The following is a 27,204-nucleotide window of genomic DNA, read 5'->3' as shown; positions in this document are numbered from 1 at the left end:
GTTGACTGGCGTGCGGGCGCGGGTTCGAGATTGGCCTTGAGGCTGCGGTTGGCGATCGCGTGGTGTCGTGCGTGGGTGGTGCCCGTTCGCGTCGTGATGTGGTTGCTGTCGTCGAGTCTCACTGATCAACCTCAATGGCACAAGTCGGGGTCCAGGTCCTGGGGAAGTGGGCAGCAGCAGAGCAATTCGGCCATCTATGGATGGTAGGCAGGACAGAGACGCAGGGTGGGAGTGTGGGGGGTCTTATGGCACTCCCACTCTCGTCTCCCTCCTCTCCCTCGACTTCGCCTCTGGCACCTCCTCCCAGATGAGCCGGCCGGTGTGAATGAGGAGCCCCCTCCCCCCCGGGGTCTGGGTCGGGGGCCAGTCATGTCCATGTCAAGGTCTGGGTGTGAGGCCCGCGGCGTGATGTACCTATTGCGCTGCGATGCGATGCGATGCGATGCCCTGCCTGCCCTGTCTCGACCTGTCCCGGAGCAGTAATTGCAGCAACTAGGCTGCCAGCTTCCAGCTCCCATAGGAGCATCGAGAGACGGCAACCTGCCAAAAAGTGTGGTGGAACCACACGCCATGGGGGTCCCTTAGTGGCCCCGAATAATATTGGAAAGGCGGTTGGAATGCTGTTAGGACCGCGAAGTGGCCCCCCGTTGCGACAGCCTTTGGGGGTGCACTCGGAGAGGGGGAGGCGACTCGACTTGGGCTGGGACTAATTGGCAAGGTACCTGGACAGACGGCGCCCCGAGAACGAGATGCCCATCTCTGGCCACCCAGCCCGCACTGTGAGACGACGTGTGTATTGTCAGTCGACGGCATCATCTCCAGCGAGCCGGTCACGGTATCGTGTCGTCGATCCGCGTCCACCGTTGGGTTGCCTTCTCTCAGTGCTCTCATCTGATCGATCTGGCGGTTCTCATCGTCCCAGCATGTTGCTCCCCTTGTCCCTGCTCGCGCCGTCATCGACCTGCTTATATCCGATGCTCGTATGCAAGCCACCACCGAAAGGTTGACACTGGCAGACCACAAGGGCGTTCAGCCTGTCTTCGTTACCGTTGCAATGAGAATTGACAAGTGACAGGAACTGCATTCTTGTGCCTGCGCCTCGTCATTTACTTCGTGCTGTGGTGCGTGATATTTGCCCGGGACAGCCGTACTGTCTGCCATCGTGCCAACCCCAAAGCAGGACTGGCCTCGGTGTCTCATCGGGCGCGGGCGGTCGAGGGACTGTCACTCTAGATCCGTTTGACCCCGGCTTCGAAGAGCTGTTTGTCGTGCGTTTGCGATTTCGAGGTGTACAAATGGAGGCGTTGGCGACCGAGCGTCTTCTGTCACGTTGCCCGCCTCGTCTTCTGTTCCACGCACTAACCATCAGCCCTCAGCTCTCAGCCCTCTGGACTCATTACTTCCAACGCTGGCTCCACTTGGAACAACAGCATGCGATGGAGGCTTCTCTTATGATGTGTGTTCAACGGCCCTCACTCGTCGTACGATGGCATGATGGAAACCAGAGAATAACGACAGACAGTGTGCGTTCAGCCTGATCGACTGTAGCGGCAGAGGACCCTCCAGACCCCGAGTCCCTCTCTTGTAGGGCGACATGGCCCCCCAGTGACCGGCGCGGTTAGTCTCGCAGGGATGCCCAGTATAAGATGTTCACTTGATGAAGACGAGACGTGTGGGGATGGGCACGGTCTGGAGCTTGGACATGGCCCATCCGGGGCGCCATTCCCCCGACCTGCGGACGAGTTGCGTGGATCGGCCGCCGGTGTCACCTTGAGCTTTCCTGGGAGGGCATCTGTATGGCATCGAATTTCTGCTAGCCTGGGCGAGAGCTTGCCCACAGACACTGCAGCTTATTTCAACACAGGATCGTCCTCACTAGTGTGCTCGGCCACACGCACTTCTCGGGACCTTCTGCCGCTGGAAGCTGTCTTGGTGTCAATATTGGCGAGGGTTAGCGGCGCTCGAGAATGACGAAATGAAATCAGACAGACTGCGTAGTGCAACAGACGAAGATGGACATCGGCACCGTGCAGAGTCAGGTGGGCGAGGTCTGCGATGGGAGTTGATGCTGCCATCGGGCCACAGCGCCTCTCCATTCACTTGACCGTCTACTCCTGTGGCCTCCCGGCACAGCTCACCTGGTGCCATGTCGTACCCAACGGCGCCGTTGGCCTTCCCGGCTATCGCGTCTAAGTTGTGAGACCAGCCGTAATCCTCGTCCATGGCCAAACATGCTGCGGCACTAGACGCAGACAGCTTCGTTCGCAGGCAGCTGTCATGTTGTCGCCGGTCGGTCGCTAACACCCCACGCCTGAGGCTGAGGTGCGCAGCGCACATCAGGTACAAATACCGCACTCCCGGGTCTACCGCCTGGCGTGGGAGCACTGTGCCGGTGCGTCAGTGAAGCCGATTCGCATCTCTGCTCATGACCTTGGACGCACGCTATCATCTTCTTGGCCCATCTCATCTCGTAATGAGTTCCTGATGGGGCATGGGCGTGGTTTCAAATAGGTATGGCAGCACAAGACTCTCGCTAGTCGCAAAAGAGTCTATTTGGCATTCGAGATTGGAGAAACCGTGCATCCTGAGCACCTCCCGTTGTTGGAGTCGTCCCCTTGCTGATCACACCCTGTGGAGAATTGGTCCCCCACCCACTCGACCAAACCAACTGAGAGTGGGCGTCGTGGGCTCGAGTCGACTTCCGCGGGCTTTCGACGACGGTGAATCAACATGGGGGAATGGCTTGCTGACGTGTCGTTAACTTGGAGTTTAGACATTCACACGTAGTTGTAATGTGGCCGGTCAGCTTGAGCTGCGCTTGGCAGACGACTGTCTTTCCGTACACCTAGCCAAAAGTAGCGACATGACTGCTTTTTTCTTTCTTTTTTTTTTTTTTTTCCCTTTCGCCGGCAGTGCCTGGATGACCCAAGAGCAATGTCCTCCTTTTGGCCAGAAAATAGCAACGCACAGTGCCGCTGAGACAGTCCTGTCGTTCGGCGTACCAGAGTGAAGCGGTGTCAAAAGTCCAGACGCGTTCTCCAGCTCCGAGAATGAAGACCGAGAATCCTAGTCGAAAGGGGACAGGGGTGTTTTGCTGGTCCTTGACCGATCGCCAGTCAGCATGCGACAAACCCCACTGAGAGCGAGCCGCGATCAGGGACATGGGGAGTTGGGGAGTTGGGGAAAAGCTCCCGAAGCCAGCCTTCAGGGTGGCCATCGAATCGCCAGTCTCCCTTGCGTGTTGGCTGAAGGCGACGAAAGAAGACGGGCTGCTTCTCTTGGGTATCCGGCGAGCAGCAGCGCTCGGGGCTTGTTTCCGTCGGCTGTTGTGCTTCTAGTAAAGACCCCTTCTGTCGAGCAAACGCCGGCGGACTGGTTCAACAGCAGGTTGCTGCATCGATGCAGGTCCTCGACTGCAGCACCTGATCAAATCTCTGCAAATCGATTCGTTGCTCGCCACCGGACGGGCGAAAGTAGCCCATCGTTCTGGCAGCCAACCATCGCCTGGCAGGTCGTAGGGGGAATGTGTGCCAATGACTAGCTTGGCACTTGCTAAACTTCCGCCTCGCCCATCGGCCCCGGGATGGCATTCTCGGCATGCGGGGTCCACGACGCCGGCGCTGTGAGAGATGTGCCCTGGAGAATCGAGCAGATCTCGGACTGGCGTTGAAAGAAAGTTTGGGGGTCTCTTGGTCCACCTGCGTCCGGACGTGGGATGACCCTCAGGACGCGGGATATCAATTACGTGCGAGCCGTGACCCAGACCGCTGGGCCAGCCACGCCAGTCTCCCAGCGCGGGATAAGAAACCACACACATTCTTTCGGTATGACCAGCAAGCATAGCAAACTTGGGCGCCCTCGCCAGCCCGTCGTGCGGTATTGCTCCAAGGTATCGCTGGCGGGTGACAATGCAGCAGTATGGCTTTGTGCCGACGCACCCAACGTATTCGTATGGCCACCTGTACTGGCGTGCGGAGAACTTGGGGTTGACACTGTCTGTGGGATCTCCGGGTGCGAGCGGCCCTTCTGTTCGCCGTTGTTCGGGCTCATGCATTGAATTTCTACTTGTTGTCAGGAGCCGTATGGAACGCAGATGCAAGGCAAAACTTGGTGCTTGAGGGGTCATGCGGCGTGGGGAAACTGCGCGTGCTGCGTGCTGCGTACTGCGAGCCATTCGCATGAGGTAAGCCGAAAAGCGCCCCAGCCCGTGTGGGAGACCCCTAGATTGGACGGAACTCTGTCGTTTGGCTGGCAAGTTGTAACGGCCTGTCTGGTCTGTCTTCTTTGTTCCGTCGACTTTAGGTGTGACGACAATGGGAACTCCCGTCATTGCGTCGTTGATGTTTGGCATGTTGTAGGGCTCAGTCTGTGCCGTCACCGGCTCCGGCTCGCCTACTCCGTGAGTATTACTGAGTGAAGCCCGGGCTGCAGCCCATGAATCAATCGCAGGTGTAATCTGACTTGATGAGGGCGTCGACTCCCCCGGTCTGCTTCACAGTGAGTATGACTCCCTTCTGCCCTCCCCGATGCCCCCTCTTCTCCCAGTCAAGCACTCCAAGCGTAGAAGTCCATGTCAGCTGGCCGTGCTGACTGGTTGTTGTGTTGGCTCTCAATCGTCTGCGTGCTGCTGTGAGTTCCTACGCAAGAAAAATGAGTCGCGGGATGGATGGGGGAGGGGCCGACTGCCAAGAGAGCCATGGAAGTGGGCGGCGTGGGTCACCCGCTATCCTGATGTGGTTGGTGCTGGAAAAATGAGCAAGCACTCACCGAGGCAGGCGGCTGTTTGGCTGGCATTCTCAGGGTGCTGCTCACGCGGTACGTACCTAATCAGTGCTATCTTGTCGCACCACCAGGCACACAGCTCGCTGAGTCCCCGAATGCCGCCAGCGCCCCGCAGCTCACTTTTGAGGCAGGCAAGGCCCTGGGCAACCGGTCCAGCAACCAACAGAGAGAGCCATGACGTGAAATCTCCCCCCCCGGCTGCTCTCTCCCACTCGCACCACTTCCTGCTCAATTGCTCAATTGCTGCTCCGAAAACAATGTGATACCGTCCGACGCCTACTTTTCACCCCAGAGACCCGACCGAACCACTACAGACGGCATCGGCGATTTACCAACCACTCTAGAGTCCTTCCCACCCTCGTCGCCTTCGTCATGGCTCCGAAAAACTCCAAGACCGCTGCGGCACACGACGACACCAAAGCCGAGGGCTCAGCGACGAAAGAAAAGCACTCGTCCGGCTCCGGAAGTCATACAAATGGCAAGATGCGGCGTGTGGCCAGCTCGACTGGCTCCAACCTGCGCGAGGTCACAAACGCTAGCGCAGCTGCCGAGGCGGTGCCCACGAAGCAGGAGGCACAGAACCCAGGGGTAAGGAGACAGACACCCTCACGCCACGATCACGAAGTAGCCTGCTAACACTTTCGTTCTCCCAGCTGCAATGGAACACCTTCGACCGAGAGACACTACACGCTTACCGTCGCGAGCACCACCTCAACACCCCAACCTCCTTCTCCTGCTCCTACCGCCAACTGGTCCTGTCACGACCCGGAGGCATCGGGCTGCAGTCCCCCACGATGGCCCGGAAGAAGGAGAACCGGAGGCAGAGCAAGGAGCAGCTGGCCATGACTGTGCGGAAACACTTCAACGGTCTCGGGGTCCAGGAGAACGACGTGATCGTGGACTTTATCCACAAGGTCAGGAGCCACTCCATCACCAAAGCCGATCGGAGCAGGCGAGCAAATCCCCACGACGCTTGACGACGCTATATGACGTACACCACATTGTTTTTGCGACCACAACATGCATCGACAGGAGCTGATTGGCATGCGATTCTGCTTTAGAAAATACAGCCTGAACATGAACAGGCTGCGTGGGCGACTTCGGAGTGCATAATGATACCTCATCCTAGGCGGGAAACCACATGGAAAAGAAAGGACGGACGGGGGCGAGAGACACCCTCCGTCGCAGGCCTTTTACATAGTTACGATACTACATAATGATATTTGGGCGTTTTGGGTTCGGCCACTCATACAATCCCTTCCTTCTGCATGGCTGTCTGCAAACGGTGCCGGCTCCGAGTCACGGCGCAGAGCAGAGATAGAAGAGAGCAGGGCGGCGCACACAACGCGCATTCGCCCGCGAATTTCCACCACGACGCAACTTGGTGTGGGGCGGCTGCGCGCACCACTTAAAGTCGTCGCAAATTGCTGACGTTCGCCGTGCAGCAGCCCCGCGGCCCCTGTAAACCGCCCTGAGCAGAAAGGCTCCTGCCGCGGGCCCAGTGGCCTCAGGCAGGTACCGGTGTTCGGCTTAGCATCGGGCCAAAAAAAAAAAAAAAAAAAAAAAAAAAAAATTTAAANGAAAAAAAAAAAAAAAAAAAAAAAAAAAAAAGTTGATATCATAACCGTCCCGACTCAATGGCACATCGAAGGGCAAAGAATTTGCGGGAGAGTTCCACTTGCGCGCTAGATGCTTTTCCGCGTCCCCCAGCCAATTATTAACCCTCTAAACTCTACGACACCACTGCTTCAGATGCGTCGACACAGCTCACAATGAATGCAAGCATTCTCACAAAGGCAGCGGCTCCAGGCCGTCTGTTGTCGAGCCGTATTTCTTCTCGGCAATCCAAGCTCAAGGATGCCGTCTGCAAGCGCGCGGGCATCCATACCGGCGGCGGAACCTTTACCGCCAGATCCACGAGGTCTCCAGCTCCCCGGGTGACATGTCAAGCTCCCTCATCCAAGCGTGTAAGTGACGCACCACCTGACATAAAGCTGCACAGCATGCTCACGAGCTTTACCATAGGCATTCCACGCAACGTCGACCGCCCTCGCACCGAGCGATCCGTACAAGACGTTGGGCGTCGACAAGTCGGCCTCGGCCGGCGACATCAAGAAGGCGTACTACGGCCTCGCGAAGAAGTACCACCCGGACACGAACAAGGACCCCTCAGCGAAGGAGACGTTCGGCGAGATCCAGAGCGCATACGAGATCCTTTCCGACCCCAAGAAGAAGCAGCAGTTTGACCAGTTCGGCGCCGCCGGCTTCGACCCCAGCGGCGGCGGGGCACCCGGCGGTGACCCGTTTGGCGGAGCCGGCAACCCGTTCGGCGGCGGGTTCGGCGGGCAGGGCGGATTCGGCGGCGGCTTCAACTTTGACGACATCTTTTCGGCCTTCACCGGCGGCCAGGGCTCGCCGTTTGGCCGTCGCGGCGGCGCCGGGCGCAACCCGTTCCAGCAGGAAATACTCGTCGGCGACAACATCGAGGTGCAGTCGAGCATATCGTTCATGGAGGCGGCCAAGGGCACGAGCAAGACGATCACGATAACGCCCCTAACGGAGTGCGGCACGTGTACGGGTAGCGGCCTGAAGCAGGGCACCAAGCGGTCGGCGTGCGGCGCCTGCAACGGCTCGGGCACGCGGGTGCACTTCATGAACGGCGGCTTCCAGATGGCGTCGACATGCAACGCATGCGGCGGCACGGGCACGACAATCCCGCGCGGGTCCGAGTGCCGGTCCTGCGCGGGCAACGGCGTCGTCAGGGAGCGCAAGACCATCACCGTTGACATTCCCGCCGGCATCGAGGACGGCATGCGGCTGCGCGTCGACGGCGCCGGCGACGCCCCCGTCACGGGCAAGAACACGGAGCCCAACATGCGCACGCAAAAGGGCGACCTCTACGTGTTCGTGCGCGTGGCGTCCGACCCCAAGTTCCGCCGCATGGGCTCCGACATTCTCTACACGGCGTCGATCCCCATCACGACGGCGATGCTCGGCGGCGAGGTCACCGTGCCGACGCTCGACGGCCAGGTCAACGTCAAGGTCGCCACGGGCACCAACACGGGCGACAAACTGACGCTCTCGGGCATGGGCATGAAGAAGCTCAACGGCCGGAGGGGCGGCTCGGGCGACCTCAAGGTTGAGTTCCGGGTCAACATGCCCAAGTACCTGAGCGCGAACCAGCGCACCCTGGTGGAGATGCTGGCGAACGAGATGGGCGACAAGACGGCCAAGAGAATCATGAACGTCACTCCCCAGGGGTGAGTTCCGTCCGCTGTGCCCCTGTCACCCGGTTACTAACCACCACGGCGCAGGTCACAGCCGATCTCGCCGGAAGACTCAGAGTCCCACAAGAATGAGGGCTTCCTCAAGTCCATGTGGCACACTCTGACGAACCACCCCGCCCACAAGGGCCCCGACGATGCCGCCGGCAAGCCTTCGGACCCCACCAAGAAGAACGACAAGGACGGCTCCAAGTGAGAAGATGGCCCCGGACGGTGAGCGTTGGCTGTAACGATATCGGCCTCCGACGGCGGGCGGCTCTTTATGTGCAGCAGACTTAACGTTAATCATCATTAGACGGTGGTGGGTGTTTGCATGGAAGGTGTTCAAAACGGTTGTTTTACTGATTCTGTCCTGTCCTTTGATTTACGAAACTATCCCTGGCGTCGGCAGAACGGGATGACCACCTAGAAAGAAGCCCTTGCTTATGTGGTTTGGAGAAAAAGCCGATTGATGCTTGTATTATCCCGCAATGTACAATGTAGTATAGACACACGAGGGGGGGGAGGGGAAGAAAAGCCAGCTCCCGCCGCGGAGGCCACTCACCTCAGACACTTTACAAACAGAGAAATCACCCAACCAATATGACGAAGACATGTACATGACCAACCAACACTTATTCCCGCGGTTTGACTGTGAGAGGGGAGGCTGAGGCGCCTAATTGTGATGGGGGCCGCTGCGCTTGAGGTCTGAAGCGTGAGGCGCTCGGTTGTGGAAAACGCGCGGTTGGCTCTGGCCGCTGATTGACATCTCCATGCCTCCGCATCTCACCATGTACCCCGGCATGATGGCAGATGATGCGCAGAAGGCCGAGCGTTGCGGTCGCAGAAACGGCCTCCCCATGAAGATCTGTCTGTCTTGCAGTGACAATGGCATTCTGGGTCAGTTTCTGCAGCACCTTGCAAAAGACACATGTCAAGGACACAACGACAGACAAGAGACGCCGGACCATCGAACTCGCACAAAGAGCTCCCAACCCTGCAGAGCGGGCCGTTCGGACCAGTTCGCTTGACACTTTATCTCGCTCTTGAGGGGTCGGGATGAGGTTCTGGGCCCCCCTGTCCGACCCTGTGGTGGGGTTGCGAAGCGCCGGCCAATGAGGGGCACAAGAGGAGGAGCAGCTCTTCGCGTGGCCCGTCACCTGCATGAGGGCGGGAAGGTAGCATGGCCAATGTCGTGGCTCGGACATGGGATGTTCAAGGAGCTGGAGATTTTGGTGGAATTATCGTGTTTCTAGTGTTTGAGGCCGAGCGGTGCTTTGATCTAGTCGACTTGGTGGGACAAGACGGCATCGTGAAGCTTGCGAAGTAGGTAGGTATGCTGAGTCAATGGTCTTGTGTGAGATGCGGATGGTTCGCTTTCGTGCTTACTGCAGCAGACGCACATGGTGTAAGCAGCGATGATACCGTGACGAGGAAGCGGTGCGGTCTGGCTGAGGGGCAGACCGGCGGATATCACGAGATGGCCGGCTATTCGTACCTAAGCAGGGTGGAGTGAGGCAGCATGCAGAGATGGGGACGTCGCATCGGGTTGTCTCACTCTGCTCCGGCCAAGGTCAAAGGATAGGCCGTCCTGTTGTGTCGAGGGAGGATGAATCACACACTGATGAATGTCTGCTGGCTGGGGCCGAATACGCGATGCTGTTGCTGGTGCTGGTGCTGCTGCGCAGGCGGCTTTACTCATTGGCGACAGCATGAGCTGCCGGGTCCGCAGCGACAGCGGGCGATGTCAGGTAGGAGTGAGGTGGGATAGCTGCCCGACGAATAGCTTGGTGTTGAGGTTGCCTGGCACCTCGCACTTGCGGAACGTGATGGGAAATGCAGGAAGAGCGTCGGTCAACCGCAGGTCGGTCAGGCGTTGGGCTTGACCGGGGTGAATAGGGAATGACTGCTGAATGACGGACGTTACATATGGTGTGTTTGGAGGGTTTCTGTCGTTGATGCCCTCGTTGAGCCGTCGTTGAGAGAGGGAGCATAGGTAGGTACTCTGAGAGGAGGGCGTACCTTGCATCTCTTTATCGACCTCAAGCGCCCCTCGGTCGGGCCCCGCCAGAGAGGCCCTGCTGCGGACCACGTTATGCGCCAACGTCAACACCACGCACGAAGCTTCGTTCGACCTGCCCGCCCGCCCAGCTGGGAGTTACAAGACGGCGAGACACCGCTCCTCCATCACTCAGCCTTCCTTTCCCACCTCTCTCATCGCCCCCAACTCTCCGAGCCCTGCCCTCCCACCCGGCACTCACACCGTCTGTCGGGCGCTTCGTCCACCAAACACCGCCGCCGCCGCCGGAGACGACAAGAGTCACACAAAGACCAGACACCTCGACGCGCCGGCAGCTACCTACCTAGCGAGCTCTCAGCGTCCGTTTGCCCCGCCCCTCGCCAGGCCTCGATCAACTGCCCGTCTATCATTTCAACCCCAGCACTATGACCTCACAGGCAGACCAACTCGGGACACCTCTTGACAAGCAATAGAACCAAACGCACCCGCAACATCTAACAAGGCCCTCGCTGCCACCAGCATATCGTGCCACTGAACTACACACACCTCAGAAGACTTGAGACCGGCCGCAGAACAGCAGCCCACCGACGGACACGACGACGCCGCCGCCTCCGCCGTCCTGACGCCGAGAGGAGCCGCTGCACGCTAGCTCTTCTCCTTCAGCACCACCGGCCAACCTCTGAAGAGCAGTATCCGTACCTTACAGAGTACGTACAGATAGAGGGTGACGGATCCCAGAGTGCACTGACACTGGTCTGCCTCAATCGCTGCTTCCCGCCCCCACCCCGCACACCGCACACAACAGCACAAGACAGCAACCACCGACTACATCCTGACCCGGCGAGCTGCATCCGTCCACCTCCTGCTGCGAGTTCCTGACCAAACACCCAGAGGTCACCTCCGACGAGGCCCCGAATGCCACCCAATCATCACGGCATCTGAATAAGGCTGTCCGTCCACAGCAAAACACCCACCCCCCGCGAGACTGCGAACCACTCGATCCATCGCCCGGGCCCCAAGCTCGCCCTCGTCTTTCAAAATGACGCAGTCGCCCATGATCTCCTCGCCCCTCAAGGCCACAAACGAGATCGACTGGGTCTCCCCGCTGAAAGACTACATCCGCAACACATACGGCGATGATCCCGAGCGCTACGCCGAGGAATGCGCCACCCTCAACCGCCTGCGACAGGATGTGAGGGGCGCCGGCAAGGACAGCACCTCGGGTCGCGACATGCTCTACAGATACTATGGCCAGCTCGAGCTGCTCGATTTGCGCTTCCCCGTCGACGAGCAGCACATCAAGATCTCCTTCACATGGTACTACCCGCTCTCCAAGCTAGCCGCGCCCACAGACTGACACCCGCCGATCACAGGTTCGACGCCTTCACCCACAAGTCGACAGCACAGTATTCCCTCGCGTTCGAGAAAGCCTCCATAATCTTCAACATATCCGCCGTCCTGTCATGCCACGCCGCGCACCAGACGAGATCTGAGGAGTCGGGCCTCAAGACGGCGTACCACTCGTTGCAGGCCTCCGCCGGCATGTTCACTTACATCAACGAGAACTTTCTGCACGCGCCCTCGTCCGACCTGAGCCGCGAGACTGTTAAGACGCTCATCGCTATCATGCTGGCCCAGGCACAGGAGGTGTTCCTGGAGAAGCAGGTGGCTGACAAGAAGAAGGTGGCGCTGCTTGCCAAGCTCGCCAGCCAAGCTGCGTACCTGTATGCGCAGGCGGTCGAAGGCGTCCAGGACAACTTCAACAGGGCCATATTCGAAAAGGTCTGGCTTCTCATGGTGCAGGTAAGATCTGTCTTTTTGTCACCCCACCGTGCAGCTTGGCGAGGATCGGCTAACGCCCGCAGGTAAAATCCAACCTCATGAGCTCCATGTCCCAGTACTATCAGGCCCTGGCCGACGACGAGGCGGGCCAACACGGAAACGCCGTTGCCAGGTTGCAGGCGGCCGAATCGCAAGGAAAGGAGGCAAACCGCATCGCTACCAACTTCCCCAATTCCGTGCCACCGAACTCCAATCTGAGCGCCGAGACGGGAGGGCTCCTCGTTGAGTTTACAAAGAGGCACCTGTCGACCGTGCAAGATAAGCTGAAGGAGCTGAGCAAGGACAATGACTTTATCTACCACCAAACCGTGCCGGCGGAGGCGAGTCTCGCACCCGTCGCCAAGCTCCCGGCATCGAAGCCGATCCCCGTGAGCGAACTATACGCCGGGCAGGATATTCAACGGATCACCGGCCCGGACCTGTTCTCCAAGATTGTGCCCCTGGCTGTGACGGAGTCGGCCAGTCTCTACGACGAGGAGAAGGCCAAGCTCATCAGGGCGGAGACAGAACGAGTGGACATTGCCAACAGCGAGATGGCTGCCAGTCTGGACTATCTAAGGTTACCCGGTGCTTTGCAGGTTCTAAAGGGCGGTTTCGACCAGGAGATTCTTCCCGACGACGAGTTTAGGACGTGGTGCGAGGACGTTGCAGGACACGAGGACCCGACATCCATATTTGAGACACTCCGGACCGAAAAGGACTACATCATAACCACGCTGGATAAGAACACGAAGCAGCTGGACATGGAGGAGAGTGTTTGCGAAAAGATGCGCTCAAAATACGAAACCGAATGGACGCAACAACCAAGCTCCAGGTTGACGACGACGCTGCGAAGCGACATCAGGAATTACCGAGAAGCATTGGAGGAAGCAGCACGGAGCGACAACCAACTAGCGGCCAAGCTGCGACAAAATGAGGCCGAATTCGAGGAGATGAGGGCTGCCGCGGCACACGGAAACATTGACGCTCTATTCCAGCGTGCGGTCGGCAAGGTACGCGGCAAGACGAGCAACACGGCCAGCCCCTCTGGCAACGAGAACCTGCTGGATATGGACTTTGACGAAGGGGGCCCCAGTGTCGTCGACCAGATCCACAAAGTGGAAGAGATTATGAAGAAGCTGAACTTGATCAAGAGGGAGCGTAATCAAGTGTTGAAAGACCTCAAGGAAAAGGTAGGTCCGGGTGTTGATGTTTGCAGAAAGGATGCTGACCAAGACAGGTTCACAACGACGACATTTCAGAGATTCTCATACTCAACAAAAAGTCCATTTCAAACTACGAGTCTCAGCTGTTCCAGTCCGAGCTGGAAAAGTTCAGGCCGTACCAGAACCGGCTGCTCCAGGCAAACCACAAGCAGTCGGCGTTGATGAAGGAGCTTACGGCCAGCTTCAACACGCTTCTGCAGGACAAGCGGGTGAGGTCGGAGCAGAGCAAGTACGAGGCGGTGCAGAGACAAAGGACGGCGGTCATGAACAAGTACAAGCGAGCGTACCAAGAGTTCCTCGACCTCGAGGCCGGGCTGCAGGGCGCCAAGACGTGGTACGCCGAGATGAAGGAAACCGTGCAGAGCCTCGAGAAGAACGTGGAGACGTTTGTCAACAACAGGCGTTCGGAGGGTGCGCAGCTGCTCAACAGCATCGAACAAGAGCGGTCCACCCGCAAGGATGCGCACGCCGAGTTGGAGCGCGAGCGCCTCAGGGGGCTGATGGAACGCATGTCGATGGAACCGAACGCGACCTCGCCCAAGCCCACCTCGAACCGCCCGACACCGTCCCCGTTGAACTTTGCCAGCAACTCCGCGCCGCGGTATCCCCAGACCAACTTTCAGGGGCAGTATCAGGTCCCTCAGTCCCCTCCGGCCAACCAGCAGCAATACCCCAGCTTCGCCGCCCCCCCATCGACGCAATCGTACACGCCCCAGCCGGCCAACACATACGGTCAGCCGGCGTACAACCCAAGTCAATACGGACGCACGCCTGGGCCGACGTCTCCACCGCCTCATCAGTCTACCTTTGGCCCGACTGTCCTCCGCGGCCCTGCATCTCCTCCTCCCAATCAGACGTCATTCAACCAAGGCCAGCCCTACGGCAACTATCCTGGGCAGCCACAGCAGATGCCTGCAGGCTTCGTGCCGCCCCCTCCCCCTCCCGGGCCGCCTCCTTTGGGTCCCCAGCAGACCTTTTACGGCCAGCAAGAATACCAGCAGCAGCAGCAGCAGCAGCAAAACTACCAACAACAAGGCCAGTATCCCTCGAGCGCGCACCCAAGGTCTGCACAGCCGCAGCAGAACAGCGATCCCTGGGCCGGGTTGAATAACTGGAAGTGAAGGGCGGACGTGAGGTACGAGTGATGCATGGACCCGGAGTCTTGGAATTTGTTCGCTTTTGGCCGCGGAGACACGGTTGCTTCGCAAGCCGATGATGGCCCTCCAGAGTGCCATGACCGAGAGGCCATTGAGGGATGTAGGTTGGCAGTAAACACACACGCAACAGGTATGCTTCAATAGCTGCGGTTCGCGCCTTTGAATAGATGCATGATTGTAAACATGGCCCAACTCGTGCAACTGGACAGGACACGCACGCACACGCACGCAATAGATGACTTGATGCTCTGTATTCCCTTCTTCCTCCACCAGACTTGTCTACCTACCCAAGGCCGTTACGCACTTCGTCATTGCATATAGGTAAATATGAATAAAGAGATCAACGTAGACGCGGAGAGATCCACGCACTCACCCACACATACACCCCTTTCTAGATGCAATCCATCGATGTTCATCCTCCGACGGCAATCTTTCTTTTGCCGAATGCTTCGCTATGCGTTGTCTCGACACATCAAGCACTCTCTCTTTCTCATCCCACCCTTGCCTTCATCAATACGACTATGCTAAATAATGACAATATAACGCCATGTTCACTACAATGTAAAAAGAAACACAAGGTTTAAGGGGTTCCACGTCCGCTTAGTTGCGCTCGCTACCCCAAGCCTTGGCCGCTTCGGCGGCTTCTGTCGTGACGTGTGTGTCCTGGGCGGCTTCGTCCTCGTCATCGTCGGACGATTCGTGCTTCTCCTTGGCGGTGACGGCGGGCTTAGGGGTCAACGGCGGCTGCTCCTTTTCAGGCTCGGGCGCCACCATCTTGATAGTGCTTTCCTTTTCCTGCCCGTTCGGCTTGTCATCAGCGCTCGCTGCTGGTGTCTCGGCGGCGGCAGCAGCAACAGGGCCGTCCTTGGACTTTGGCCGGCGCTCCCTCTCGGGGCTGCCTGGCGCCGACTCGACCGTCCCCGCAGAAAACAGCGACTCCGTAAACGAGTCTTGCGTCAGGGGACGGAAGTCGTGGTTACTGGTACTGCTCCTCTCCAGGGCCTTCTTCTCGTTGACCTCGGTGCTCGCCGACGAGGTGGACGTCCTGCCGTCCTTGTTGGCCTCCGTTGTCTTGGACTTGCCCCATCCCCTGCCCCAGCCGCCATACCCTCCGCCCCCTCCGCTAGTATTACTACTCGTGCTGTCCCTGTTGCTACCGCTACCGCCGCCGCCGCCGCCCCATCCGGCCTTTCGCTTCTCGCCGGCCCAGGTGACCCATGAACTGACGTACGAGCTGGCCTTGCCTCCCGTGCCCTGAGCGCTCTTCTTCTCCGTCTCGGACCCGATCGTGGGCGTTGGGGGCGCCGACGTGCCAGCCTTCTCGGCCTGTTCCTGGGCGATGCGCTGCTCCTCCGCCCTCTTCTCGCGGAACGCCTCCATGTCGGCGTAAAATTTGTTGAACATGGTCGACGCCTTCTCCTTGCCGGCGGCGAAGTTGCGCCCCAGCACCTCCTTGCCGACGGCGAGGCGCTCGTCGAGGTGCATGTCCTGCACCTGCTGCGCGATGCGCCTCTGCACGTCGTCGATCGTCAGCCCGCCCGCGCATGGGTGCCGCGGCTCGACCACGTCAAAGAGGTGCGAGTCGGTGTTGGCGTTCCAGATGCGGTGGTTCTCCGTGCGGGTCCAGTACTCCACAAAGTCGCTGCCAAAGTCGAGCGACGGGTCGCCCTCGATGTGGGGTAGGAGGGCGCGCGGGTTGTTGGGGTTGGCGAGGAGGTGGGCGCGATACTTCACCGAGGCGACAAGCGACAGGATGTACTCCTCGAACTGCAGGCGGATGAACTCCTCGCTGCCGACGTAGCCCATGGTCTTGGGCCGGCCTGGATTGGCCTCATCCCACGTCTCGTTTACCTCGTTGGTCAGGTAGTCGATCCAGCGGCGGTCGGCCGCCGAGAGCGCCAGGGCGTTGCGGAGGGACGTAGAGGTGACATTAACAGTGTGCTCGTCTAGGTTGATTAGGATATCGCTGTAGCGATCTCGCTGCTGCAGCAGCAACGAGTTTGTGCTGCCGACAATGTAGGACTTGGTGCCAAAGTCGGCGAGGATGTCGAGCTGCTGGAGGGGCGTGTAAGGGCCAAACAAGCTGCCCTGTTGGGTGTCAGCCTATGCTCAAGAGACGGAAGACGTTCGACGCACCTTGCCAAATATTTGAAGAGGCAGACCCATGTAAGTAAGCAGAGAGTTGCGATCGCTCGTCCGCAGACTCGTGGGCTTCCTCAGCTTCTCTTCGTACCTGTTCAGCTCGGGATCGGCGCAGTCAATGAGATTACGAATAAGACCGGGTATCAATGAAATGAGAGAAAACTGCATCATGCATAACCGCTCGCAACGTGATCCAAAAAAAAGCATCTGTGAACGGTCAGTATGCGGCGTCGAGGGCCGACGGTACGACGCACCTTTGGCTGCAGCAAACAGCACTTGAACAGAACCAACGTCTGCCACCTGAACTCGCGTACAAGCTCCCTAAGACTCATGCCGAGGTACTGGTCGCGGCTCTCCTCCTCGGTCAACAGCCCACGCTCCTTCTCCTCGGCCAGGCTCTCCTGGAAGCGGCGCAGGATCTCCGTGTCGGTGAACTCGCGCTGGGCGAACCAGGCCTGGGTGACGACGCTCAGCCGCTCGCGCATCATGCCAAAGTGCTGCGGCGTGTCGGCAATGACGACGACGGCCTTCTGGACCGTCGAGCGGGTCACGTCGGCGGGGCGGTTGATCAGCTGCGAGGCGTCGAGCTGTCGCGTGCACGAGATGCCGAAGAGGGACGTCGCCGGCTCGGTGGCGGTCGCGGGGCGGAGGAGGGTGAAGTAGGAAAAGTCTTCGCTTGATCTGTCTGATGTTAGCTTCGTCTTGTTACCGCCTACGGGGTTCCGCTCTCACAGATGTGCGCCGTCGCTCAACGCCATGAACGGCAACAGCCCCCAGTCGTACTCAACAGCTGGATCGCTGCCCTCGGGCACGCCAAACCACATCTCGACCTCGGGCCCGCGCGCATGGTGGAAGTCGACGACCGTCACCAGCGGGATAAAGCCCGTCTTCGCTGGCGTCGACGGCACCGTCAGCGGCGTAGCAACGCCGGACGTGGGCGTCGCGACCTCGGGGGTGTCCATGCCGTGTTCGTCCCCGTCAACGTCTCTCGGTGTATCCCACGACGCAGCTTCTGCCGATTCACTGATATAAGTCTTTGTGCAATGCTTCCCGAGCCGACCACTGACCCGTAACAATTCCAACTACCAATGCTTTCTCGTTGCTGTGGTTTTTGGTTTCCTTGGCGCGACTCGGCCCACTCCTATGACTTTGCCATGTATATTACCACCTCGGCTCTTTGCAGTTCGCTTCGGGTCGGCGTTGGCTCCCTTTCGAGAATCCGCCGCACGTTTCGTCGCAAGTTCGGGCTCGATGGTATTTCGGGTTCGCGCCGCCGTCAGCCTCGCCGTGCGTGGAAGTTGTTCGTCCCCCCTCCAAGCAAAAAAGGCGCCGCCAACGTGAGGGGCTTGTTCTGACGTAGTATCGAGCGCTGTCCACTCAGAAGAGGGGCGGAGTGAGACACACAACGGTCAAGGGGAGCCGTATCCAAAAAGCAATTGACCCCGTCTCGCAGAGGAGGTCAACGATTAAGAGTAGCGGTGGATTAACGGCCTTCTTCTTATAACGCTTTTGTGCCTTTCGTGACAATCGGGGTCACCGATGGCAGTGTCGTTGATGGAATTCGCTCAGCGCGGGAAGAGGGCCAGCTTGGACAAGCGGTGACGGCGTTCGTCTGGCTAGACCAGCGCGCGCGTGTGCGCGTGTGTTGATGAGCTGTAAAGGTCGGGGTGTCGCACCGCCGGCGTCTCGCGTGGTTGATTCGCTGGCCGGTGTGTACGAATTGCGGAACGAGGAGCGAGCAGTAAGCGACGGCTGGCTTACACGAGGGCCGAATTGCAGGACGAGGACTGCAGAGCTGGAGACGGGAGCAATTCGCCTCTTGCGGACAGACAGAGGAGAAGAGAATGTGAGATAGGGAGGGGAGATGGGGTGAGAGAGTCGAGGACGTGTTGTCGTGGTGGGTGAGGGCCCAGCAGACGACACGACGGTACCTTGCACCTTACTAGTCTTGGAGGGTTCGGGGGTCGATGAGTTGTTGAATTAGTGCTAATGCGCTAAGGCATCTCCGTAAGTAATACTTTATTACCACTTCCACTCCTTATTTCAATTTTCTGCCCTCACCTCACGAACCCCTCGGCGTCGAAATTTCGTCTCATTTGAAAAAATAATGCTGCTCGTCCCACCTCGGCCGGAGGTGGTGGTTCACTCAGGGATTCGAGAAGCACGCCCAAAATGAACCCCGCGGCAATCTCTGAAGCAACTCGTTCTAGAACCACAGACAAGCAGTGCCGGGGTTGCAGCGTTGGCAGGCGCCTCGGACAGTGACATGATACGTCTGAAGATCACGTGTCGTGAGACCAGTCCAGGGTCTGGCACGGGCCGGCTGCTGTCACCTGTAAGTCTTGGGTATCATCTTGAACACGGCCAAGCAGCTCAATCAAGGGACTGCTGTGAATTCCACGAGAATAGCATCGTTTCAATTGACATGCACCTCTCACGATCAGCATCACGGGCTGGCATTGAGCGTCAATCGCTTTGCCCCCAACCGGCGTAGCGCCAAGGGCCGGCCGAGCTACACGGCCCACCCCAGAGACACGTCAACCATGCACGGAGCACCGACCACCCGTCACCGGTCCAATCGAATCCATGCGCGTCGTTGTGTCCGTAGTACGCAATTGCATACCACGGGCAAGCTCACTCTCACAATGGGCCACTCCCGTCGTGTTGGAAGGGATTGTCAGGACTCGTGTCGACCTTCTGGAAGCCACGAGCCCAGTTCCATGCCGCCCGCCATGCTCGAAAGGCCCTCGGAGTGCACTCCTACCGACGGGACGGCAGAGAAATGTCTGGGAGGCGAAAGCCTTGTTCCCGGAAGAGGCAAAAGAACCACGTACGCCCGCCTCCGCCTACGAGCACCGCCAGCGTGTCTTGCATTGCATGAACCTTGGGATGGGATTCACAGAATCTCCCTCCTCGTTGAATCAGTCGCATCTCTACCCGCGCCGTCCCATCTCACCCAATGCTACCTCGCCATGATGGTGGCGACCCTCATTTCTATAGCTGACTTCCTTGCAACTGACTCTGACTGCCGGCTGGTTCGCAGTCAGACGAAGGAAAAGTTGATCTCCATCAATGGCTAATGGTTTGCGAAGAATTCAACTGAACCGAGTCAGATTTTCCATGAGGCGGTCTGCGGCACACATGGTGTGCAACCCCCGCAAGACTTCACCGTAGGCCCGATCGGCCGATGCATCACTCGGTGTAGCCGGAGCATCAGCACCGACGCGGCAGATCACAGCCTTTGGTTGTTTTCACGGTTTCTTCTATTCGTCTCGCCCACTCTACCATTGCGCCATTCATCGTTCCGGACGGGCTTCCCCCGCAGCCCTCTCTGGTGATTACAACCCCGTCATGGCTATTCGTGTTCATTCGATAGGTATAGTCGTCCTCCCAGGGCCTGGAGACCCTTTGCTGCCTCACACCACCGTCCCCAATGCCGCGGGCTATCATCTAACAGCCGAGGGACCCCCAGAGAATGAAAGGAAAAAGGAAATGCCGTTACAACATGGTTTGAAGAAAACAAAAAAAGATAAAAACACCTCCGAGATGCATGCCATTTCCTTTATCGCGTATACTGTTGGCCCTCTGCATTGTGTAAACGTTACAAAAACCGAACCCGTCTTCCGAACACCAAGGCAGTGTGTGTGAATATACTGGGAATCACGTCCCATCAGGTTTTGCGTGGTATCTTAGCCTCCTCGCTCCTATTTGTCCTCGCTAGGCCCCCCTTTCCTTTTTTTTTTTTTTTTTTGAAAAATTGCGCCGTCGTCTATTGCCCGTTGAATTGCTGCTCCTGCTCCATCTGCTGAGTTGCCGCGTCCACATTATGGTAGTCTAGTATCTCAGAGTACCTGCGTAAGGCCGTGTTAGCATTCATCAGTGTCAGTGCGTGCTCCGGGCAACGTACATCATGATCTTCCAAGTGTCCACTGGCAGATCGGCGTCGTTGAAGCTCCAGTCGAATTTCTCCTCAGCCACGGGCTCATCGGTGGGGTCGTGGTACGGGGCGAGGTAGTCGTGCGAGAGCGCCTCGGTTGCCGTTACTCTCTTCTTGGGGTCAAAGACAAGCATCCTCTCCAAGAGGTCGATGGCCGACGGGTCGGCATTCTTGAACTTGTTCTTCAGGGGTTGCCTCTCGCGCTTGGGGAGCGACTTGACGAAGCGGAGGGTCTGCCGGGTGGTTAATTTCTAGTCATCTCACGACATGATGGCTCACTCACGTTTTCGCTGGCAATAGTGTTGATAACATCGTCGGGGGGAGTGCCGAGCAGTTCGGTAATGATGGAGAACTGGTTGACGTGGTCCTTTCCGGGGAAGAGAGGCTTGCCCTCGAGCATCTCGGCAAATATACATCCCGCGCTCCAGATATCGACCTCGACGTCGTACTTTTGCCACGTGAGCATGATTTCGGGGGCACGGTAGTATCTCGTCGAGACGTAGCCGGTCATCTGGGGGTCCTGGATACGAGCGAGGCCGAAGTCGCAAATCTTCAAATCGCAGTTCTCGTTGACGAGAATGTTGCTGGGCTTCAGGTCACGGTGAACAACTCCAGCCGAGTGCACGTATTTCAATCCGCGCTGTGACGCAGTCAGTATGTTGCCGGCGGAAGCTCCTCGTGGAAGCGCAAACATACCATAATCTGGTAGAGGAAGTACTGAATGAACTGCTTCTCCAGGGGCCTGGAGGTGAGCAGCCTGTGCAAGTCGGTGCCCAGGAGCTCGGTGACAAAGTAGATATCCTCGAGGGGAGAGATAAAGATGTCGCTCAGTGAGATGACCTGCTGCGTGTTAGAGCCTGCTCGATGATTGACAACGACTACCGGCAACATACGTTCTCGTGCCTGAGGTGCTTGAGCAGCTTGAGCTCTCTGTATGTGCGCTTGGCGAGCACCGGGGTGCTAAACGGCTTCATGATCTTCTTGACGGCGACGTTCTGGTTGGTGAGCTGGTCGCGGGCGGAGCTGGCAGCAGAAATGGCATGTCAGCAGGATGATGGGAGGCTCGCAGCGGCACTCGCAGCCGCTGCGACGCAGGCTTCTCAGACTAACCAAACGAGACCGAAGGCGCCCATGCCTACGGGCTGCAGGTCCGAGTACCTTGAGGTGATCTCAAAGGTCGTACCGAAGATTTGTGCTCTGATGAATTCCGCCATTTTGTGCGATGTTCGATCTTCACGATCGGGTCTGTTGTGTGTGGTGAACAAAAGGGAGAGTTTGGCGATGGGCGGCTGTCGAGAACTAAAGAGAAGGGTGTGAGGGGTGGTGGAGCAGGAGACCGGCTGTCGGGAGATCGACGGAACAGATTATGCTCTAGCTGCACTCTTTTCCTTTCCTTGCGGTGATGAGGGAATAAACGGACAAAACGAACCAAGTCGAATAGAACGATGCTTTGACGTCGACCGAGGGGGGTTCTGCGGTTAAAATGCGATGGTGCAGCTGGAGGGAGGGATGACAGGCGGAGGACGCTGGAGTTGGCCGGGTTTGAAAAAGGAACCAGTGACGGCGGGGAGCGAGCTTCAAGGAATTGTTTCGCAGGAGGGGCGGCTGTTCGGCGGGGCGTCCAGGGCGAGGAAGAAGAGGAGGACCTGGTCGAGGCGTGCAGAAGGCGGCGGGGTAACGAAAGTGGCAGCAGGTGCACACACACACACACACACACACGTCTAGACTGGCTCAGGCTCTGGCGTTTTGCTGGGATCTGGAAAGCAACCTATTGCGCAGCGTGGCGACGGCATTAGCGAGCGCGCTCTCTTCCTCTTTCTTCAAACTTGTGCAAGGAGCAGGAGTACAACTGGTAGCAGCGAATTACAGCAGTCGGGGCAGCAAAGCGAACCACAGCAAAGTAGAGCAGAGCAGAGCGACCGGAGAAAAAAACGAGAGAAACCTGGTTTTCTGTCCGTGACGTCTGCTTTGCCCGTCTGGCCCCTCCCCCCTACCCTACAGGCCGTCCTTCGCTTTTGCATAACGTAGGGACGCCATTTGCTACATGGGCAACTCTATGTCGAGGGTGCGGCCGCGGTACAAGATGGGGCTGGCTTGTTTGGGGAAATTGACGGGGGTGTGTTGAACTGAGCAACCAGTTTGTGATACTAGCACAATTGGATAGCTTACCTGCGCAATTACCGTGGATGGCGCTTCCAAAATCTCCTTCTCTGTTGCTCTACTTTTCTTGCTCTTCAGAGTCTTTCTCTCTTCTCTTGTTCCAATAGTCCAGACCGTCTGTTCGCCGGGTTCAAGTCCGGTGGCAGGGAAGCTCGAACCAAAAGGTGGCCGTAGTTGGATATGGGCGGTGCAAGTGGCGAGCGCACGTGGGGAATGCAGCAAGCAGCAAGTCCGCACGAATGTCGATCAGTCGTTGCCGTCGTCTGCTCTTGTTGCCTTCGCGGTGAGAGCGTGAGGTGGATCTACAGCAACTCGTTGACAGGGTGTGTTGTCGAGGTCGAGGTGCCGCTGCGGTTCCGCGTTTGTTCGTGGTTGTTTTTCTTGTCTCTGAGAGAGGTGAGGGGGCTAGAGATGCTAGTGATTTTGTCTTGAAGAGTGAAAGATCGAGCAGAGTCAGGACAAGAGCAGATACGGCGGCATCAACGGGGAGGGGGAAAGTAGTTTTTTAATTGTTCCAGAAAGGGCCTTGACCTTGGATACTCAGCGGAGCGGATGGGGGGAGGGGGTGAGGGGTGCAAGCAGGGAAAACACACACTGGACTTGCTGGCTGGCAGACAGACACAGCTTGGTGATGCTTCTGAGGTGTGTTGAACCGTGAAGCGTGGGAGAGAGGGCCCGGGAAAGGAGCTGCCCACTCCGCCTACCTACCTGCTTGCTCAGGAGTGTAAGGTGGTGTACCTGGTGGGCAAGGGTGCTGCTGCGAGGTACCTGCGGGGAGGGGGGTGCGTGTTGGAAGGGAACGGGGAATTGGAACGGTCGATTGTGCCAGACGGGCCACAGTAAGGTACACAGCAGAGGTACAGTAATGTCAGCTGCGGCAGCTCTCACTGGGCGAAACGACGACTGAACGGGGCCCAGCGTACCGTTTTCTGCCCAGCAAAAGTAGGCCCCAAGCCACGCACATAACACAAGGTGGTGCCGAACCAAGAGACGTCAAATCAGATCCAATGGAGAGAAACGTCCGACGAGAGGGCGAGATCGGGAAACGAGAAGCCAGCCAAACCAGACATCAGGCTGTTTTCAACTTGTCTGAAGTTGCGTGTTTATCATCCCGCGAACCTTGGCCGCCTCTGCCTGTCTCTGTCTTGCGCTCTCCTGGCGTCTCGAGGGGAAAGGGGAATGAGAGAAACACGGGATGGACGGACTGGGCAACGAGGAGGCAGACGAACGAGCAGTTGGCCGGGCTAGCAGGAGCCGGCAAGCATTGAATTGCAATAACGCGGCCGATATCCAACTCGCGCCGAGAGACAACAACCAGGGCGTGTGTCACGAGCGCCGGTGCATGGAATGGTCTGAGCATCAGCGGCACCACAAGCCCATCTTACTCCAGCCCGCCACGGCACGAACATGAGCCCACGAGAATCCCGAAAAAGGGTGGGAATTTGCAACAATGCCATGGCTCGCCTTGCTCGCTCTCAGCCGCCCATTCCTTCCCCTCTCTTGCTGTCTCTGCTCTTCGATGCGGCCCGGGATCATCAGCAGCTTCGGACGGACTAACAGACTGACGGACGAGTCACAGGCCTGCTCATTCACATCGCTGCGCGAGGTTAGCAGCGGCGCTGCATCAAGCGAGGCAGGATGGACAGAGACATGGTGTTTTGGATCCTCGACATCGGACATTGCTCAAAACGATCGGAATCGAAGGCGGCGGCCTTGCATCGTGACAGCATAATTGGATGCGCCGGCCAGCCCACCCAACCACAGCCCCTCCAAATGTCCACCATTGATTCTCAGAAATGCCATGTTTTGCTCGACGCACTTTTGCCGTTTGCCGCTTTCCACGATCGATCCTGGATGCTGCCCAGGCCAGGCCCCCCGTTGAGAAGACGGTGAACGGCTGTCCAACCATTACGGTGCCGTCGCTGCGGTGGTGTCCGCGGGCAGCACACACACACACACCACACACCCTCCATACTATGCCGCACCTACACCACCACCGACTTCAGGGTTGTCCCCTTGCAACTCGCATCGGCCGATCGACTCTGTTTCCCGGCATCATGGATTGGGAGACCAAAGGCAACGCGGTAACTAACCTTTTCTCAGGTCGTTGTTGACTTTGCGTGCAGAGAGCGCCGAGTGGTGATTCCCATGGTCGATCTCATGTTTTACCCATATTCTTCGCGCGGCAACTCCGTCTCTGTCACGTTGCATGTGCCAATGCAAATGCACCGCGCCTGTCTGTGCCTGTGCCTGCATTTCATTGTTGCTCGCGGCGGCGGTATTTCCCCTCTCCACTCACCGCTGATGAGGGACGCGGGACGCAGCACGCATACCTGACAACCTAGTTTGCACCTTTCCCAGGCCTGTCCAGTGGTATCAGTCGAGCCGGACTGATTCCCGGCCGCCCAACCACGAAACCATCCCGCAGCAGCAAGCTCCAAAGCTCCAATTCAGTCCCCGGGGGGGGTCTGCATGCGTTTGTGCACCGTGGGTGCTCTCTCTGTGGCCTGGCCTGGGACACCACTGCTAGCAGCATAGGTAGCATGGGGCCAGCAGAGAAAAACAGACTCCGACTCCCAAACCCCACCATGACCAGTGACGTCATTTCGCGATCGCATCGAGATGGCCGACGTGCTGGGATGGCCATGGTCCATGGATGCGTGGGACGAGATGGTCTGCGCTGTCGCCGCGCCAGGAAGGGCGGGGGGGCGTGTGTCCTCCCAACTCTCCAGTGTCCCCGTCCCGCAGCCCCCTGCCACCCCCCGACGGTGCGCCCTCCAGTGAGCTGCTCTCCAGAGAGTCCAGTGCCTCCTCCTGCGACTCCATCTGGCCCTTCCAGGCTCTGGCGTTTGCTCTAGCGTTTCCCTCCCTCTCCTCAAGCTTCAGAGGAATCACGATCCCACTCCGCATACCGCGACGCAGGTACTCTACTCACCAAACGCCCACCGAAACAATACCTCCGTCCCATTAAGGGCCTCCGATCTGATTCCAGGCCCTGACCGTCTCCTCTCTAACCGAACATCGACGGCGAGGGCGAGGATCGGTGAAACGCAGCAGACGGTGGCCCCCTCCCCGGCAGCGCGATGTTGCGCCAGAGGGGGTGTGTGCCTTTCGACCTTACTGGACCGCCCACCGTATTGGACGCACAACAGCTTTTTCCTTCCGTGTTCCCACGACGCCAAAAGAAAGGGCCCCCAAATCTTACTGTCACGAGAGCTTCTGCGACTCTAGAACCCAACAGCCGCATGTTCTAGGCCGGCCTAAATGTGCCAGTTCAGCGCATTACCTGCTGTAGCTGGACATATCTCCGCAGCGCGCATTTCACCATTTTTATCGTCTGCCGCTCGGCTCGCGTTCGAACACAGAGACTGTGAGAGGGCTCACGGTTTTCTCCCACACGACCCCCCTTCTGATGGGCAAATCTAGGCTAGAGCCGTGCACCGGCTGACCGAGTTCTTGGGGCAAGCCTTGGTCCATTCCTCTTTCGACCACGTCGTGTCCTTTTGTGCAGTATAATTCACGGCGCCCAGCCGATTCATCTCAGTCATGTTGGAGTCATCGATCGCCCATGCCACACAGAGCCAGCTGCTCTGCAGACACACATATTGAACCGGTTCCACGACTCGACTGCTGAGGCTCCGTTCTGGCCGTCTTCCGTTCCGCCAGCGCTGCATGTCCGTTCCGTCCCCGTCCAACAGATAACGTTGAGGGCCGACGCATGCTCCGTCCGATGGCCCCCGCCCTGCCTGCCGAGTACCACCGCATGTACATCCGTCCTCGCGTGGGCAATACCAAGCGAGCGGCTTGCGTGTGCAGACTCGGTCCTTACGTCCAACGCCCGTCATCATGGAGTCGTAAACGACAAAAAGTTGTGACATTGCACTGGCTCGGCACCGGCTCCAGCAGGGAAAAAAAGGGGTCCATCTCACCACGAAGCAAGATCCAGCCGATGGGGCTCCGGTGGTTCCCCTCCCCAGGGGTCAACCTGTAAGTAATCCTTTCCGGTGATGCTATCCCGGGACGATGATGATGATGGATGCTGATCAGATCCAGAAAAGAATAGGGGACCGCAGGAATACACTTTCAACACTCGCAGATGCTTGGCATTGGTGGGAGCCGGTTGCCAGATTTACTTCTGCCCCTACCAGACGCATTCACGCACGCCGTGACGAACCACCGGCCACCAAAAGGCTCCGTCCAAGGACCCCTTCGAAAAGGGACCCTGAACTTTGCTGCTTCTGCCGAACTGACGATCCTCTCTCTGCTGGGTAAATCCAAACGGAAAAACGCCAGATCTCGATGGGCGCATGGCCGCGTGCAAACCCATGGCGTCGTCGACCGTCCGCCTGGAAAGCGTAGCGCGAAGCCTCAAGCCTCACCACGGCACCGTCGAACGCCTCGCCGCAGACCACGAGACTTCCCAAGACCCCCAAGACCCCTTGACGACGGCTCCCGCCTCCGTCGAGAAGGAATGCGAAAAGAAAAGGGAAGGAAAAACCTTCACCGTGACACTGACTGACTGACTGACTGACTGACTCTCCTGACTGCTCAAAAACCAAGGCATACATACATCCACGTCCGAAATAACTTCAACGCACGAATCATTACAAAAGACATCCTCGAGTGACACCCAAACACCCCACCACGGCCCCCATTCCGTTGCCGGCCGGAGCACACACACACACGCCTCGAGTTC

General features: G+C 58.2%; 5 protein-coding genes across 5 annotated transcripts; 3 read left to right on the top strand and 2 right to left on the bottom strand.

The window, feature by feature from the left end:
* Positions 1-5,154: 5,154 nt before the first annotated feature.
* On the top strand, positions 5,155-5,759 carry GCG54_00001900 (uncharacterized protein; the record flags this gene model as incomplete). Its single annotated transcript, XM_045402002.1, has 2 exons — positions 5,155-5,370; positions 5,436-5,759. The coding sequence occupies 2 exons, from the start codon at positions 5,155-5,157 to the stop codon at positions 5,757-5,759; spliced, it is 540 nt and encodes a 179-aa protein (XP_045270731.1).
* Positions 5,760-6,554: 795 nt separating this feature from the next.
* Positions 6,555-11,011, top strand: GCG54_00001899 (DnaJ-like 1; the record flags this gene model as incomplete). Its single annotated transcript, XM_045402001.1, has 4 exons — positions 6,555-6,749; positions 6,808-8,042; positions 8,097-8,258; positions 10,957-11,011. 4 exons carry the CDS (start codon positions 6,555-6,557, stop codon positions 11,009-11,011), a joined length of 1,647 nt encoding a protein of 548 aa, XP_045270730.1.
* A 93-nt stretch (positions 11,012-11,104) lies between these two features.
* Positions 11,105-14,233, top strand: GCG54_00001898 (Vacuolar protein-sorting protein BRO1; the record flags this gene model as incomplete). Its single annotated transcript, XM_045402000.1, has 4 exons — positions 11,105-11,382; positions 11,439-11,868; positions 11,931-13,079; positions 13,127-14,233. The coding sequence occupies 4 exons, from the start codon at positions 11,105-11,107 to the stop codon at positions 14,231-14,233; spliced, it is 2,964 nt and encodes a 987-aa protein (XP_045270729.1).
* Positions 14,234-14,869: 636 nt separating this feature from the next.
* On the bottom strand, positions 14,870-17,373 carry GCG54_00001897 (Late secretory pathway protein AVL9; the record flags this gene model as incomplete). The annotated part of the gene is made up of 4 exons (XM_045401999.1): positions 14,870-16,357; positions 16,406-16,618; positions 16,666-17,092; positions 17,144-17,373. The coding sequence occupies 4 exons, from the start codon at positions 17,371-17,373 to the stop codon at positions 14,870-14,872; spliced, it is 2,358 nt and encodes a 785-aa protein (XP_045270728.1).
* Positions 17,374-20,180: 2,807 nt separating this feature from the next.
* On the bottom strand, positions 20,181-21,562 carry GCG54_00001896 (Mitogen-activated protein kinase HOG1; the record flags this gene model as incomplete). Its single annotated transcript, XM_045401998.1, has 6 exons — positions 20,181-20,262; positions 20,319-20,581; positions 20,632-20,988; positions 21,045-21,188; positions 21,242-21,371; positions 21,459-21,562. The coding sequence occupies 6 exons, from the start codon at positions 21,560-21,562 to the stop codon at positions 20,181-20,183; spliced, it is 1,080 nt and encodes a 359-aa protein (XP_045270727.1).
* Positions 21,563-27,204: the final 5,642 nt, after the last annotated feature.

The sequence above is a fragment of the Colletotrichum gloeosporioides genome, assembly GCF_011800055.1.
Source record: "Colletotrichum gloeosporioides strain Lc1 chromosome Unknown consensus_7, whole genome shotgun sequence".
In the NCBI taxonomy this organism is placed as follows: domain Eukaryota; kingdom Fungi; phylum Ascomycota; class Sordariomycetes; order Glomerellales; family Glomerellaceae; genus Colletotrichum; species Colletotrichum gloeosporioides.
The sequence above is the reverse complement of the archived record's forward strand: the minus strand, read 5'-3'. Positions and strand labels throughout refer to the sequence as shown.